At 46.0% G+C, this 15,218-nt stretch overlaps 1 protein-coding gene across 1 annotated transcript in view; it reads right to left on the bottom strand.

The window, feature by feature from the left end:
* Positions 1-8,350, bottom strand: part of ecel1 (endothelin converting enzyme-like 1) — a gene marked incomplete at both ends in the record, with an annotated part of 51,725 nt that extends 43,375 nt beyond the window's left edge. Inside the window, 7 exons of the mRNA XM_080731650.1 lie at positions 2,240-2,364; positions 4,066-4,158; positions 5,185-5,295; positions 5,455-5,523; positions 6,747-7,055; positions 7,360-7,557; positions 7,991-8,350. Of these exons, the coding sequence (XP_080587776.1) occupies positions 2,240-2,364; positions 4,066-4,158; positions 5,185-5,295; positions 5,455-5,523; positions 6,747-7,055; positions 7,360-7,557; positions 7,991-8,350 (1,265 nt within the window). The remainder of the gene's footprint in view (positions 1-2,239; positions 2,365-4,065; positions 4,159-5,184; positions 5,296-5,454; positions 5,524-6,746; positions 7,056-7,359; positions 7,558-7,990) is intronic.
* Between the last annotated feature and the right edge of the window lie 6,868 nt (positions 8,351-15,218).

Here is a 15,218-nt window from a genome sequence, read left to right as displayed (position 1 = left end):
AACATTTTTAAATGATAAATTGTAGTTTGAGCTTAGCTTGCGGTCTCTCACTTTAACTGACGGGGGGGAACAACTTTTGTGCAGCAGTAATCTGATCCATAGTCAGTCTATCATAGCTTGACTTTTTCAAGCTGTCAGCTTGTAGATCTGCTATTTCCACTAATTTTGAAAATGTTAAAAAATTAAATGAAAATGAAAAATCTTCAACATGGAAACGATTATGACGATTATGGCAAAACAATTGCAATTATGTCTAACAATTGCGATTATGTCTAATAATTGCGATTAGACAATTATGTGATCATTTTGACTGGCCTACGATGAACTAAAACAAATACCTATGTCTCTGAAATTCACTCACTTTACCTCAACGCTGCATACTGTCACTTCATTACTATTTCTATTACCACGGCTTCCTTCTAACACCTGTAAATGACAAATAATTGAAGCGTGTATGCGAGGAGAGTGAGGAGTTGAACGAGAGAAGCCGGGCGAGAGAAACAGATGTAAAGAGGCTTTTAGCAGGAGGAGAGGGTGCATGAGGGAAATGATGCATATATTTCAAATCTATCCACACGCGCGCGAGCACGCACACACACTACCAAAACAAACACACACACTGTAGAGGATGAAGGAAATGGTGCATTTATTTAAAGTCTATCGACACACCTACACACATGTACTGTAGAAGATTAAGGAAATGGTGCATTTATTTAAAATCTATCTACACACAAAAACACATGTATACACACGCGTGCGCGCACGCACACGCGCGCACACACACACACACACACACACACACACACACACACACACACACACACACACACACACACACACACACACACACACACACACACACACACACACGCTCAATGTCGCTCATGGCTCGGCTAGGCTTACTTACTTACATAGTAGGACTACACAATATGCTGCAGATGATTATTTTGACAATATCTCTGGTGTAGATGTAACTCTACCTCCTGAGGTACAGTGACAGTCTTCGCATTGGAAGGTTCCTGGTTTGTCTCCAGACAGAATGCTGGCTTTGTGTCTAAGTGTCCATAAGCAAGACATACGTAAGCAAGTGAACCCATAATTGCTCCTGAGGAGGTTGGTGCCTTGCACCCATTTAGACAGCACATTGTAAAGTGCTTTGGAGAAAGGTATATCAAACACCGTCATGGTATACTAGAGTTACCGTTGTTTGTTTGTTTGTTTTCTTAGCAATCAGGCGATTTGGTTCTGACGACCTCGTCAAACTTTGTTTCTGCAAGAGGTATGCTTGCCACCTTTATTATGCGGGTTGAATGAGGAGTTTTTGGGGCTGACCAAGCTGTAAGCTGTCACTGTCCCTTTGTGGATGCAAGCTTGTTTCAATAGGCTCTGTCTATGTACGTGCACGTCTGTAGTTGATTGTCAGAGAGCCCTTGCTGTGATGCATGCACCTGGGTATTTAGTAACCAAGCTCTCGTCAGCCTGTGTGTGTGTGTGTGTGTGTGTGTGTGTGTGTGTGTGTGTGTGTGTGTGTGTGTGTGTGTGTGTGTGTGTGTGTGTGTGTGTGTGCGTGTGTGTGTGCGTACATGTGTGCATGTGTGCCTGTCAATGTTTGTCTGTCTCTGTGTCTCTGTCTGTGCGTGAGTGATTCGATTAAAGCGAGACACTGAGGTTCTTTTGAGCCCGGCAGGGACCCATACAGAAAAGTAGATGGGCGTGGAGAGAATGGCAAGAGAAGACAAAGGAGAACAGGTGAGTGAGAGACAGAATGCAGAGAGTATAGAGGAAAAAAGTAGAGACCGAGACAGAGAGAGCGAAAGTCGAGTGGGTAGAATAAAATAACAAGTGAGTAAGCAAGTCAACAAGTTCAGAAGGAGCAAGTGAAACACGAGAGGGAGGAAGAGAGAGAGAGAGAGTGGGTAAATTAAATCTATAGATTCTGTGACAAATGATGCATCGTAATCCAAACTGTAATGACAGGCCTATAGCGCACGCACGCACGCACGCACGCACGCACGCACGCACGTACGCGCACACACACACACACACACACACACACACACCTCAAACAAAAGTGCTTGCACACGCTCAAGAAGTAAAAACTAAAAAATGCATGAGTCTTATTCCATTGATTTTCAACACATACCTCAATGTCCTCATCCTTCTTCCTTTAACACAGCCTCTCTCTCTCTCTGTCTCTCTCTCTCTCCCCCCCCCCCCCCCCCCCCCCATGTGTTTTTACCTCTTGGAAGTGGTCTTGATGATATCAGAGACCTTCTGCATGTAATCAGTGGCCAGCACCACAATCTCTTCATCCTCCGAGAAATTGTCGTGGAATATTCTGTCCAACAAACGCTTCCACTGGAGCTGTAGGAGAAATGAGGTTTTAGAGCTGCACCGTCCACAGAGAGTGACAGTGAGTCAGCAAAAAGTAAAGTAGTAAGTAGGTAATAGTCAGTAAGTAGGATAGTAGTAAATCAGTAGTAGTCAGTCAGTGGGATAGTAGTTATTAAGCATTAGTCAGTACAGCAGGCTTCATACTTTAGTGGGTTTTTGCTTGCTGAACTTAAGAAATTCTCTGTGGACAAAATAGTTTTACACAATTTCGCTTTGAGGGCTGAATGTTCCATTAGTTGAGACCAGTGGTTCTCAACCTTTTCAGGCCGTGACCCCCAAAATAATCGTATTTGAACTGGGGACCCCCACCCTGCACAAGCACGTGGAATTGTAGGAGTTGGCATTACATTTAGTTTGACTCGATCTATTCCATTGTGAAAATAGCCGATCTACATGCTCACAACGCCTCGCGATGCGAGGCGTTGTGAGCATGTAGATCGGCTATTTTCACAATTTCTGGCTCTAATATTTGACAATTGACCAATGTTTGACCTGAGGTACTAAACAGGTCTTTAAAGTCTGTTTAGCTCAACATAGCTAAACATCTGGGGAACCCCCAACATATTTTGGGGACCCCTTTGGGGGTCCCGACCCACAGGTTGAGAACCAATGGTTTAGACCACGCCCAATCAGTATTGAATGTTCATTTCTGAATCTATGAGAGGAAACTAACGCACATCGACATCGGTGGGTGCTGAGCTAAGAGGTTATAGTATCAAAATGGCTAGAGCCCGCACACCGAGGTATGTACAATATGTTTTGATCTGTTAGATCTTCATCAGTACTTTATTGTACCTACCTCGGTGTGCAGTCTCTATCCCTTTTGATCATTTCTGAATCCATACAATCACACATGATTTTCGCATACCGTCATCTGGTGATGAAAAGAACTTCACATTCGCACCATCTGGATTCTTATCACCGAACTTTGTCAATCAATATACATTTTCTTACCCCTGCCTCTAGGGTGCCAGTGACACAGACACTAGTAGTATCTCCCCTCCATTACTGCTCAGTAGTCTGGTCAGGCGCCACAAAATAAAAAAGACCTGTCTAAGCTCCAAATAACTCTGAATAAAGCTGAAACACTAGCTCTGCCCTCTCTGCTAGGTGTGAGGCAGAGTACAGACAGAATGCATGCCAGTCGTGTGTGGCTTAGAGTTCATCTGTCTCTCTCCTCTCTTCTCTTCTCTTCTGTTCTGTTCTGTTCTGTTCTGTCCTCTCCTCTCCTCTCCTCTCCTCTCCTCTCCTCTCCTCTCCTCTCCTCTCCTCTCCACACTGACCAGCAGTGATGGAACATCTAGAGAATTCTCCATCAGCTTCCCGCTGCTCTCTGACAACTCCTTCTCTCCCTTCTTCTCCTCCTGTTGTCCCTCTTTCTCCTCCCCTCTTTTCTCTCCCATCAATACTCATCATCCCCTGCAGACCTCCCCCTCTGTGTCCCATCTCTCCCTCCCTCCCTTCTTCATCCACTCATCTGTCTCTGCAGGGGCACGCCACTTCTCACAGCCCCATGGAAGCCTGTGTGTGTGTGTGTGTGTGTGTGTGTGTGTGTGTGTGTGTGTGTGTGTGTGTGTGTGTGTGTGCGTGCGTGCGTGCGTGCGTGCGTGCGTGCGTGCGTGCGTGCGTGCGTGCGTGCGTGCGTGCGTGCGTGCGTGCCACTGTACTCACATTGGGAGTGATGCGCTGCAGTTGTCTCAGGGTGATGCGGTTGTACATGGTGCTGATGTCTTTCCTCTGCTCCTCATACTCTGATACAGTGATCTGGTCATAAGACACAAGACAATTATCCTCTCTCTGACTGTCTGTCTGTCTGTCTGTCTGTCTGTCTGTCTGTCTGTCTGTCTGTCTGTCCGTCTTACCACCATGAACTTTCCCCATTCAAGTCAATGGGGAAAATTAATTCCCCTTTTATACCCATACATGGAGATCCCCGTCAATATTAAGCCCATATCTTGGAAAACGGACATATGGATATACTGTGTCAGTCTTATGTGGTCTATGATGTCAGACATCTATGATGTCATCTGCATATTTGGGAAAAGTTTAATTTTTAATTCAAGTCAATGGAGAAAATGAATTCACAAATAAAGGTAAATAAATTAAACTATACTATATAACGTGTCTGTTAGCAAAATGCACCCCTACGTGTCCAGATGAAGCTGGTCGATTTGACATATGGCCCAAATGTGTGCCACCAAAACTATGGGAGGAGCAGCCCTGCAAAAAAATGTTTATCTAGAAAGATGGAAGATGGATGGATGGAAATGAAGTACTATAGTCTAGTTGCACTGCAGGGGCAACAACACTAATAAATACTCAAATAATAAAATCCTCATTTTAAATGCAGCATAAACGTAATGCATTTTGAGACACGCTTCATGGTTTTCTACAGAAAAGGCACGCAAAGAAATCCGTTGCTGATTACGGCGATTGGGAAATCAATGTCTTTCTCGCATGAAAATCGAAATGAAGGAAACCGCGGTTAACGTCGGCAAATGAAAAGTATGCCCCAGAGAGCATTTATTGGGAGATCAATAAATGGATCAATAATAGTCTGTCTATCTTTCTATCAATCTATAATAACATAGACTACATACCGTACATACACACAGATCACAACCATTCTATCCCTCTCTATCTCCTTCAAACACACAGAGTTAGGTTATTTCACTCATAACATACACAATTCACAGCCCCTGTCACTCTCTCTCTCTCTCTCTCTCTCTCTCTCTCTCTCTCTCTCTCTCTCTCTCTCTCTCTCTCTCTCTCTCTCTCTCTCTCACTTACGTTGGCCAGGCGTGTCTCCAGCAATAAGATCTCTTTGGACTTCTGCGTGGCGTTATGAGCTCCCAGCATGCTCAGCAGCCGCTCCATCAACGCCTTGTAGGCTGCCAGGATCTGAGCATAGAGAGAGTGTCACAAAGATATCATCAAACACGTCCGCCGACGGGCACGTGGCACCGCGAACAGCATGACACATTGGATCATGACACAAGAAAATGGGTGGAGGGATGGACCGATGGACAGAGAGACAGAGGGAGGGAGATTAATGTTTACCTTCACACTGTCCTCGTCCTGGCCCAGGTAAAGAATCCTTTCAGGTAGAGTGAGGCCCTCTTGATCGATCTACACACGCACGCACGCACACACACACACACACACACACACACACACACACACACACACACACACACACACACACACACACACACACACACACACACACACACACACAAACACAAAGAAAGACAAAGATTCACTACACATCACAATGAATAGTCACAGGTGTTATATAAAAGTGTTGCGAGGCGTTGTGAGCATGTAAAATCGTCTATTTTCACAACTTCTGCCTCTAATATTTGACAGTTTGGCCAATATTTAATTTGCAATTCTTTTATTGCAAATTGTCACTTAAGAAATGTGCAGATACCCTCTATACACTTAAACTTTGTGTTAGTTTTGTTTACTGTTGAGTGAGAAAACAATGTTGCACATTAAGTTAATCATCTGGGGACCCCCCACAATTATTTGGGGGTCCCGACCCACAGGTTGAGAACCACTGGGCTAGAGGATAAAATATGGTCAACAGACATACATTGAACTGTCCTGTAACAGCTCGCGCTGCAACATGCACAACATGATTAAAGGGGAAGACCACCCATTTTCAATATTGAACTATGTCATTAATATACCTTAGAGGAGTTGTGTGGAAATAAAAAAAAAGTTCCCCCTCTTCTGTGTTGCCTAGAACTGGAGGATTGATTTTGGGGTTTGTATTGCAAATTACAACTTGATGACATCACACATTGTAATTTGCAATACAAACCCCAAAATCAATCCTCCAGTTCTAGGCAACACAGAAGAGGGGGAACTTTTTTTTATGTCCACACAACTCCTTTAAGGTATATTACTGTAATGACATAGTTCAATATTGAAACATTTACTAACAGACCATCAGGATTAGGGACAGACAGTGTGTCCAAACAGTGGAGTGATACATGAAGCAAATGTAAACAGAACACTGAACATTATACTGCATGCAAGAATAATACTGATGCACTGGCATAGAAACACACACACACAAATTGGTGATGTGCAAACTGCTGACGCACACATACATACCAGCTTGTCATTGTGAAAACGGAAACACACCAATCTACACCCACAAAACAGACTGGACGGTGTGTGCGCGTACACACACAGACGCAACTATCTAGCCACATGGTTAGTCCCAAACCCACATACTCATAACGGTACACAATTAAAAGTGACAACCTTGACACACACACACACACACACACGCACAAGCACACACACACACACACACACACACACCCATGCTGTCTCACCCTGATGGCGTTCCTGGAGGAGTTCTTGTCGTCCACGTTGACAGTGAGGGAGAAGAAGACAGTGGTGCTGTAGACCCCCTGGGTCCTGTACAGCATCTCGTTGAAGTCTGGCCTCTGGGGGGCGCCCTCGTTCTCCCAGCCCGCCGCCAGAGGAGGGGCCCCCGCCAGATCCCAGCCCCCGCAGCTCTCCAGCACGTGGGTCATGGGCTCCGAGCCCAGCCGGTCGATCTCCTCCATGTCCACGCAGGAGCGGTAGAACTCCTTCACCTTGCGCTCCGCCGAGCTGGGCCCGCGCCGGCGCACAGGCTCCTGCAGGGAGGGATGGGACGATAATTGTTGTTACCGTTTATCGTGATGTAAAACACTCACAATAATCGTATCGTGGAGATTAACATTTATGGTGAAGTTATCATCCGTCATGCACTGGGATCAATTCACCTTTTATTTGCCGAGCTGCATATCCGGTACCATTTAAACCCTCTATAAGTGGTCAAACTTAACAGACCTGGAAATAACATACTTAATACTCTCTTTTTTTCCACTGTCTACCAACTTTACATTTCTTTGGTCACAATAATCGTGACATTACATTTTCATATGGTCCCATCCCTACCAGCAGGAGGCGCCGCAGCTTCTCCTCGTTGTGCTCCCCGATGGCGGTGATGATGCCGTAGCTCAGCTTGTCCTCGGGGATGCCGTGGCGCCTAAGCCAGCCGCCACAGGCGAAGGAGTAGAAGTCCTGGCAGGGCTGGATGGTGGGGTCGATGTTGGCCTGGACGAAACGGGCCGCACGCAGCAACGAGCGCTTCTTCTACAGGATACACATGGAGAATTTAGACGTTTAAGCCCTGGACAGTTAAGTTCAGATGCAAGGTCTACTAATAGGAACCCAAGAAAGCACTATGGCTTGTTTACATTTACAGGGTCCTTTTGTACTCAATTCATAGAGTAGCTTGACTTGGTGACTTGCAATGTGCAACTAACAGGCTAAGTGTTCATGGAAATACAGTAGAAACCAAAGCGCTACAAAGTAATGAGTAGACATCCACTGTAGCAAGTCCCGTTGGGGGCTCCTCACTGGGCCAGTTGGCAACACAGCAGGCTGTGTAGGTTAATTGGCTTAAGCAGAAAATGGCTGTACAAATAATTGGCTACTCTAAATTCACAAAGAAGGAAAAAAACAATGTACTACATTGTAACTGGGATAACAAGTAGACATCCAGCCTGGCATGTAAACAACATACCTGGCAGTCCAGGCGGCAGTGAGGATCCTGCTGGGCATCCAGAGAGATGTACTTGAGTGCCAGCATGCTGCCCAGAATCACGCACATCCCCGCTGCGAACACCAGCGCCGACAGCAGGCAGATCTCCCTGCGGCTCCAGCGGGGAAGCCCGCCGCCCGCCCCGTCGCTCTTGATGCCGCTCAGGTCTTGTTTCTTCCGCCCAGAGCCGCTCCCTCCGCGGCTGCGCCCCGCGTGGCGGTCCAGGCTGCCTCCCAGGTGAAGCGTCATGCCGTTGCTGAGGAGGTCGCTGCTGTAGCGGCCGCCGTATCTGATCTCCTGGAAGTCGTCGTAGTGAGCGGTCAGCGAGTACGTCTTCTCCATGGCGTCGGCCTGAGAGGTCAGCGCAGGTCAAACCTGAGAGGTCACAGTGGGGGAGGCGGGACAGAGGCGTGACACGAGTGACAGGAGTGAGTTCAGAGTTCAGCCATGAGACGGAGGCAGGGCGCCACCTATGGGCCAAAGTGGGGAAGTGAAATCCAAGCGGCTGTGGGCTCCGTGGAGCAAAGGTCCTTTTTTTAGTTCTAAATCAAAAGCGCACAGGGCGAGGGGTCTCCCGTGGTGCATGAGTTACGTCCAGGGCTCCGCTCTCTGTCGTTATCATTGTGTCTCCTTCTACTCCATTCATCCTCTCTCTCTCGTTTCCTTCCTCCCTCCGCCTGGTTCACCTGTCGATAGTAAAGAGAGAGAGGGGTTGGGGGCGGGGGAGTGAGATTGAAAATGGATTCCATGATATAAACAGGAGTACTGACACACAAGTCTGTCTTTGCTGTCTGTCTGTCTTTTTTCTTTTCCAAGTGCTGGATGAATCTGAATGGATTGATTGGTGAATGACAGGCATCCATCAGGAAGATGATGAGGATGACTGGAGCTGGGTTTGAGGAGATCAATGGAGAGGTGAGGAGAGGAGCGGCTTATTATTGCTGCTACGATGTCTTGAGAAACCAGACAATAGTTTCACTCTCATGTACCCAATAGACAAGGTGTATGAATAAAGAAACCTTCAACTTTGAACCTCGAGGAGAGGACACAGGGGAGAGGAAAGAAAGGGGTTAGGAGCTGAGAGGGAGATGTGTAGGAAGAGGAGATTCAATATTACTGAGAGGAGAGGCATAGAGAGGAGAATAAAATAATCAAGGGGACATTAGGTGAGTATATGGATCGGAATAAGGAGAGACATAAGTAAAGGAGGAGGCCAGAAAAGAGCAGCACAGTGGCGGTAAAGCAGGATAAGTTGTGGAATACATCAACAGCACAGGGAAATGTCAAGAGAGATGAAGTGAAGGAAGGAATGAAGGTGTCAAGTAATCTATCCATCCACCCATCTATCTAGCTTCTCATCAAATTACCTATGCATATCCACGCACGCACGCACACACACACACACACACACACACACACACACACACACACACGCACGCACGCACGCACACACACACACACACACACACACACACACACACACACACACAGTGGGGATTGTGTTATCTCCAGAGGCAATATGCCAATCCCCATGTTCCTCACACACAGACAGACAAATGGGTTTCGTGATTTCAGGGTCTTCATGTGTGTTTGTGCAAGCGTCGGTCGGTGTGCAATTGTGTGACAGGGCGTATGTGTGTGTGTGTGTTTTTCTCTCTTTGTGTGTGTGTGTGTGTGTGTGTGTGTGTGTGTGTGTGTGTGTGTGTGTGTGTGTGTGTGTGTGTGTGTGTCAGCAGAGGAGGCAGCTGTGCAAGGCACAGAAACCATGCTCATCGGGTGCAGGTTGGTGCCTTGCTCGAGGAAACTTTGGCACGATGCCATGCAGGAGGAGCCCTGGGAGTAAAGCATGAACCCTGTCGTCTCCTGGTCATCCGCTGTATTGATAATGACATTTTACACTATGATTAATGTCACTCAAATAATTGCGATTAACGATTTAATTCTGTTTGGCTTGATGTCTATATTTGACAGTCATGTAAAAATATATATTTTGATACTTAAAAAATAACATATTGGAGATAGCTGATCTACAAGCTCACACACACCTCGCATTGTGAAGCGTTGTGAGCTTGTAGATCAGCTTATATATATATATATAATATATGAAATGTTTTCAACATGGAAGTGATTACGAAGATTATGAAAATATTATTGCGATTATGTCAAATAATTACGATTATGTCAAATAATTGCGATTAGACGATTATGTAATAACTGTGCCAGGCCTATGTTTCTAGCGAAAGTTATATGGAGAAAGACTCAAGAGACACCAACACTGTCCCATCGTGCCGGGAACCATAAAATATTCATTTTGGGACCAACAGAAATCCTCCCAGAAACACAGTCTGGAAGAAGATATGTTTTTCATTTTCATTTTTATCCTTTTTTGTGTGGAAAATGTCGCGTCAGTGCACATCACTGTCACTGTCACACGATGCATCTTGTCATCTTGTCTGTGTAAAACCGGGAAATGCCAACTGGTGAAAGTTGCAGTTTACTTGAATAATATTTCATATTTGAATTGGGGCCAGACCAACACACACATGAACACACATTGGGAGGTGAAGCGGCGAACAGTCAACGCCAGCGTCCTCACTTCCCACACCAATGGTGGCAAGCTAGCACAGACCGACTCATTGGAGGCAACGTGGGGTTCAGTGTCTTGCTCAAGGTCACTTCGACAAGTGGACAGGAGGAGAAGGGATTCAAACCGCCGACCCACTGATCGTTAGACGACCTACTCTACCTCCTGAGCCACAGCCGCCCCAACAAATCCGAATAGTACAAAATAATAATGCATTTACCTTGCAGAGCTATGTACATTTTCTTCATGAATACCTACGCGCAGTGGTTCAACTTCTCAGCCAGTGGTCCGAGGACCACTAGTGGTCCTTGAGGGGGTTCCAGGTGGTCCCCAGCTAAATGATGCAGAGTTGGTAACCAAATGGACCCTCATGGATTTTTAACTCTTGAGAGTGTAAAATGAAACCAAATGGAATTTACAACAAGTCTACACAATTAGGGAATATAGAAGAACGTTTTGCCTGTCGTTTCCCCTCTCCTATGGTACCAACCAGGGCAGGAATTTCAAGGAGGCCATGAAGGCCATGGCTGCCGTTGCCCCTCAGTTTTGCCTTGTGCCCCTCAAACCAATGGCATGACCTGAGGCCAAAGTGGCCTTAATGCCCCAACTGACTGTACGTCTGTACCACTTTCTCCAATGTCCCTTTCTTGTCAATGTGTAGACAGTAGACACCGGTGTCTCTTTCTTGTTGTGTAGACACCAGTGTCTTTTGTTGAGATTCTGAAATCTTAACTTCCCCAAGTCCCCATCTTTATACCAATCCAGTGACTTTTTAAATTCAACAAATTCTTCCAATGGACTCAAATCTTATTTTATTTGATGGCCTTCCTGCCCTGGCATTTGGCCTTTGTGCCCTCAAAAAATGGGCAACACCTAAAATGATGAGATTCCAGGCCTGGTAGCAACATCAACACAGCATGGAATTGTTTGAGTGTCGGGTCTGAGAGGCTAAATCTCATCAAAAGGTGGTCCGCGGCAGAATAAATGAGAGAGGAGAACCCAGTCCAGTGGACCAGACTGAACTCATTGACTGTGAGCACTACGCCGCCCGCCACACACTGACGGGCGCGGCCAACCATGACAACCATGACAAAGTGTTTGAAATGAGGGGAGGAGGGGGGGAGGGGGGGGGGGGGCTCTCCGCCAGCTCATTACTGGCCTGCCTCCCACTGATTACTAATCCCAACAGCACACACATTCACACTGCCTGCATTACCTGGAGACCCGCTTCACACTGGGGGGGAGAGGGAAGGAGAATATCGTCATTGTCGGGTGGAAACCTTGTATGTCCAAAACCGATCGTGTTGTGTTGTATTCATCATTCTAAAAATGATTTGAAACTAGTGAAAATAGCCGATCTACAAGCACACAACGCCGTTGTGTGCTTGTAGATCTGTTGTTTTCACTAGTCTTATGCGACAGTCTTGTGTGATGAAGCAGGGCTTTAAACTTTACGAGAAAACATGCAAATTTGAAACTTGGAGATATAAGGTTTCTGCCCGACAGTGATGATATGGGAGCGTAGATTTGTTTGTGTGTGTGTGCGTGCGTGCGTGCGTGCGTGTGTGCGTGCGTGCATGGATGGATGGATGGATGGATGGTGGGAAGTTAAGGGTTGTGTTTTGCCGGGAATGAAGAGGAACAAGGGAAGAAAAGGAGGGGTGTTCCAACATGAAGTGTCTAACTTTATCTCTTCTATCATACATCACCTACCTGACTTTTACAACTGAACCTGTTCAAAGAAAGAAAGAAGATAAAATCAGCACACCACACCCTTGCGCAGCTCCCTAACAGTTCCTAATTGATCTCGACCAGGCCAGATCAACATTGATCAACATTAGGCTATACCAGAGTCGTTTAATCAGAGAGTTATGCCATTGCGGGGTCAGAAACAGCGCGGGTCACGTGGTTCATTGTCACTTTACCCCTCATAGACTTCAATGCATTAAACTGTAAACTGTAAACTTCCGGTTCGCGTTTGGTCACTATACGTCAATAGATGTGTGCGTAGAAGACCTGGCCCCATGAAGTGAACGGGAGTGACGCGACTCTCTGTAGGCAGAAGGCTCTGGGCTATACTGTATCTACACAGAGGAAGCGGCGTGGGGGTCAGGTTCGCATCAACGCCATTCCAACCGATTCATTCTCTTACACACATGCAAAGTAAAGGGGCGCAGACGGTGCCGGGTGGATGCCCACGCCAGCTGCCTCCCACACACACACACACGCCGTTCTCGGGGAGCGAATCGGCGGCATAAACAGGTTTATTCTCCTCTAATGAAAGTGGCCATGGAGCCTGACTGAGAGAGAGAGAGGAAAAGTCTCTCCCCTGGAGTCTTATCACCGCTGACCAGAGACTCGAGCGGCACAGCGCTGCGTGCAGCCTAGCAGCCTGCTGGATGCACGGTTGGACACAGGGCTCAAACTGTTTGCATTTCTGGCTCCAGCAGAGAATAAATAGTTTTACTGAGGAGACCAGCACGCGTTCGACTTCAGACAGAATAAGTGTGTATAGGCGCACGCACACACCATGCACATGACATGGCGTAGTAAGCCTTCGTGGACACACCAGTCACTCCAATTAGCTGGTATATATTATAGACCAGTGGTTCTCAAACTTTTTAAAAGAGGTGCAGTGCCATAGTTTTGTACTTTTTCTGTTTTGTATGTGTCTATGAAGTTAACATTATTCTAATAGGTCACCTGGTGGGGTTATAATGTGCAGATTTGTCTTCCCTGTGTATTTGTGTTTACTTACTGAAAGCCGAAAGCCTCTTAGTCAAAAGGACCAGTCGAAGAACAACGATTAAATGACATCATATAATCATCCCCTCCCCTTTTACCATTCACCCAACACTGTGGGTGTGGCTAACTTCTGCTGGGTCACCACCCACCTGTACAACCAGACATACCTAATGAACTGGTGGGTGTGGCCAGATAAAAACTCAATTTGAACTCTTTCTGTACAGTTTTTTTTTTGACCGGCCCTTCTCAAGGCTCATTCATACTCCAGAGACGGTGAAGAGCAGTTCACCGCAGTGTAGTTTTCTAAAGTCATACTGGGGTGAAGTGAAACTTCCACCGCAGTGAACTGCTCTTCACCTTATGAATAAGCCTTTAAAAGTTGGGGTTTGACAGTGTGGTATTTTGATTGGTTGATTCTCATGGGGGTGTCTCGAGCGCTTCCCTGCGGTCAGAGCAAAATGCAAAATGTGCGGTAAAACCAGCAGCAGGTAGGCCAATGATATGAATTAAATTACCTTTAAATGGCAACCTTAGCAACTGCTGCTTTTCAGCAAAAGTTTTCCTTCAGAGTTCAGACTGAAAAAAGCGCACCACTGCCCCCTACAGGAAGGTGTGTTGTTAGTTGTTTTAACTGGTCCCTAAACAAGCCACACTGAGTGCACTCTACAATGTCACCGCCCAGTGCACTCACTAAACTGACACAACCGGTGCACATTTCCGAACGCACCCTAAATGTCAGTATGTCCCCCGTAACTCTGAGAGTGTGCAGCCTGTAATGGAAGCAAATGTCCATGCAAAGGGTCCATTTGGTTAAAAGGTCTATTGCAGTGGTGTTCAACCGGTGGTTCAGGGGTGCCAGGTACGTGGTCCCCAGCTAAATGATGGAGAGCTGGTCAGAGGCGTCAATTGGGTATGGCACGGTATGGCAGCTGCCATACCTTGGCTACAGGGGGAAATAATAAAACGTACTTTTCATTGTGCCTGTTGCTAAGGTATGGCAACATGACTGACCAGTCATGTTGCCATACCTTAGCTTTCGCTGAACTGACGCCACTGGAGCAGCTGGTAGGTCTCTTACCAAATGGACCCTTAAATCTTTAACTCGTGAGAGTGTAAGATGAAAGCAAATAGACCCTTACACTCTCAAGAGTAGCCTAGAGAATGTAGAAGAAACTTTCTAGTTTCTACAGCTCCTTGGCCCCTTGCAAAAGAGAAATTGACATTTGCCTGGCCGGGACCCAAGCTAGTGAAAATTGAAGATCTACAAGTTCGCACACTTCTTAGACATATCTGTTTTCTAATTTATGGAATTTCTTATTTTTTTTATTAATTAAATTAGCCTAGGCCTACTTAGAAAAATCAGTTTTTTTAATTAATATTATTCATGAAAATCTTAGTAGCCTATTTTGGGGAGAATGTTATTATTATTATTTTTTTTATGTTTTGAAATAGGCCTAAAACTAAATAAAAACTAAATGTAGGAAACAAAAAATGAAGGGACCCATACAAATGTGTCCGTGACCCACAAATCCACAAAAGGGTCCCGACCCAGTGCTTGGGAACCAGTGTTCTAATTAACCTACAAAGATTTGCGGCTGGGAAAAAAAAGCAAAGACAGAATGGGTTTCACTGGGACAATTAGAACTATTTTCTCCCTTCCACGCCCACGTGAACTCAATTATTAGGCTAGTTAGGGGATTATATCCACAGGCTAGAATTAAAAAGTCTCGACACAAAACAGGCGACGTTCCATTAGTTTTATTAAAATAAAACGGGCGAGCAGCATTGGTTCCCCGGTATCATAGATGATTTAATGGGGGACAATGACGGAGAGAGAGCCAGAGGAAACTTAGACCTACCTGTGTGATGAGATCGACTTTG

This window comes from Nannobrachium achirus (genome assembly GCF_963921795.1).
Source record: "Nannobrachium achirus genome assembly, chromosome: 8".
NCBI lineage: Eukaryota > Metazoa > Chordata > Actinopteri > Myctophiformes > Myctophidae > Nannobrachium > Nannobrachium achirus.
Note: the sequence above shows the minus strand (reverse complement) of the source record. Positions and strands in the feature narration are given on the sequence as shown.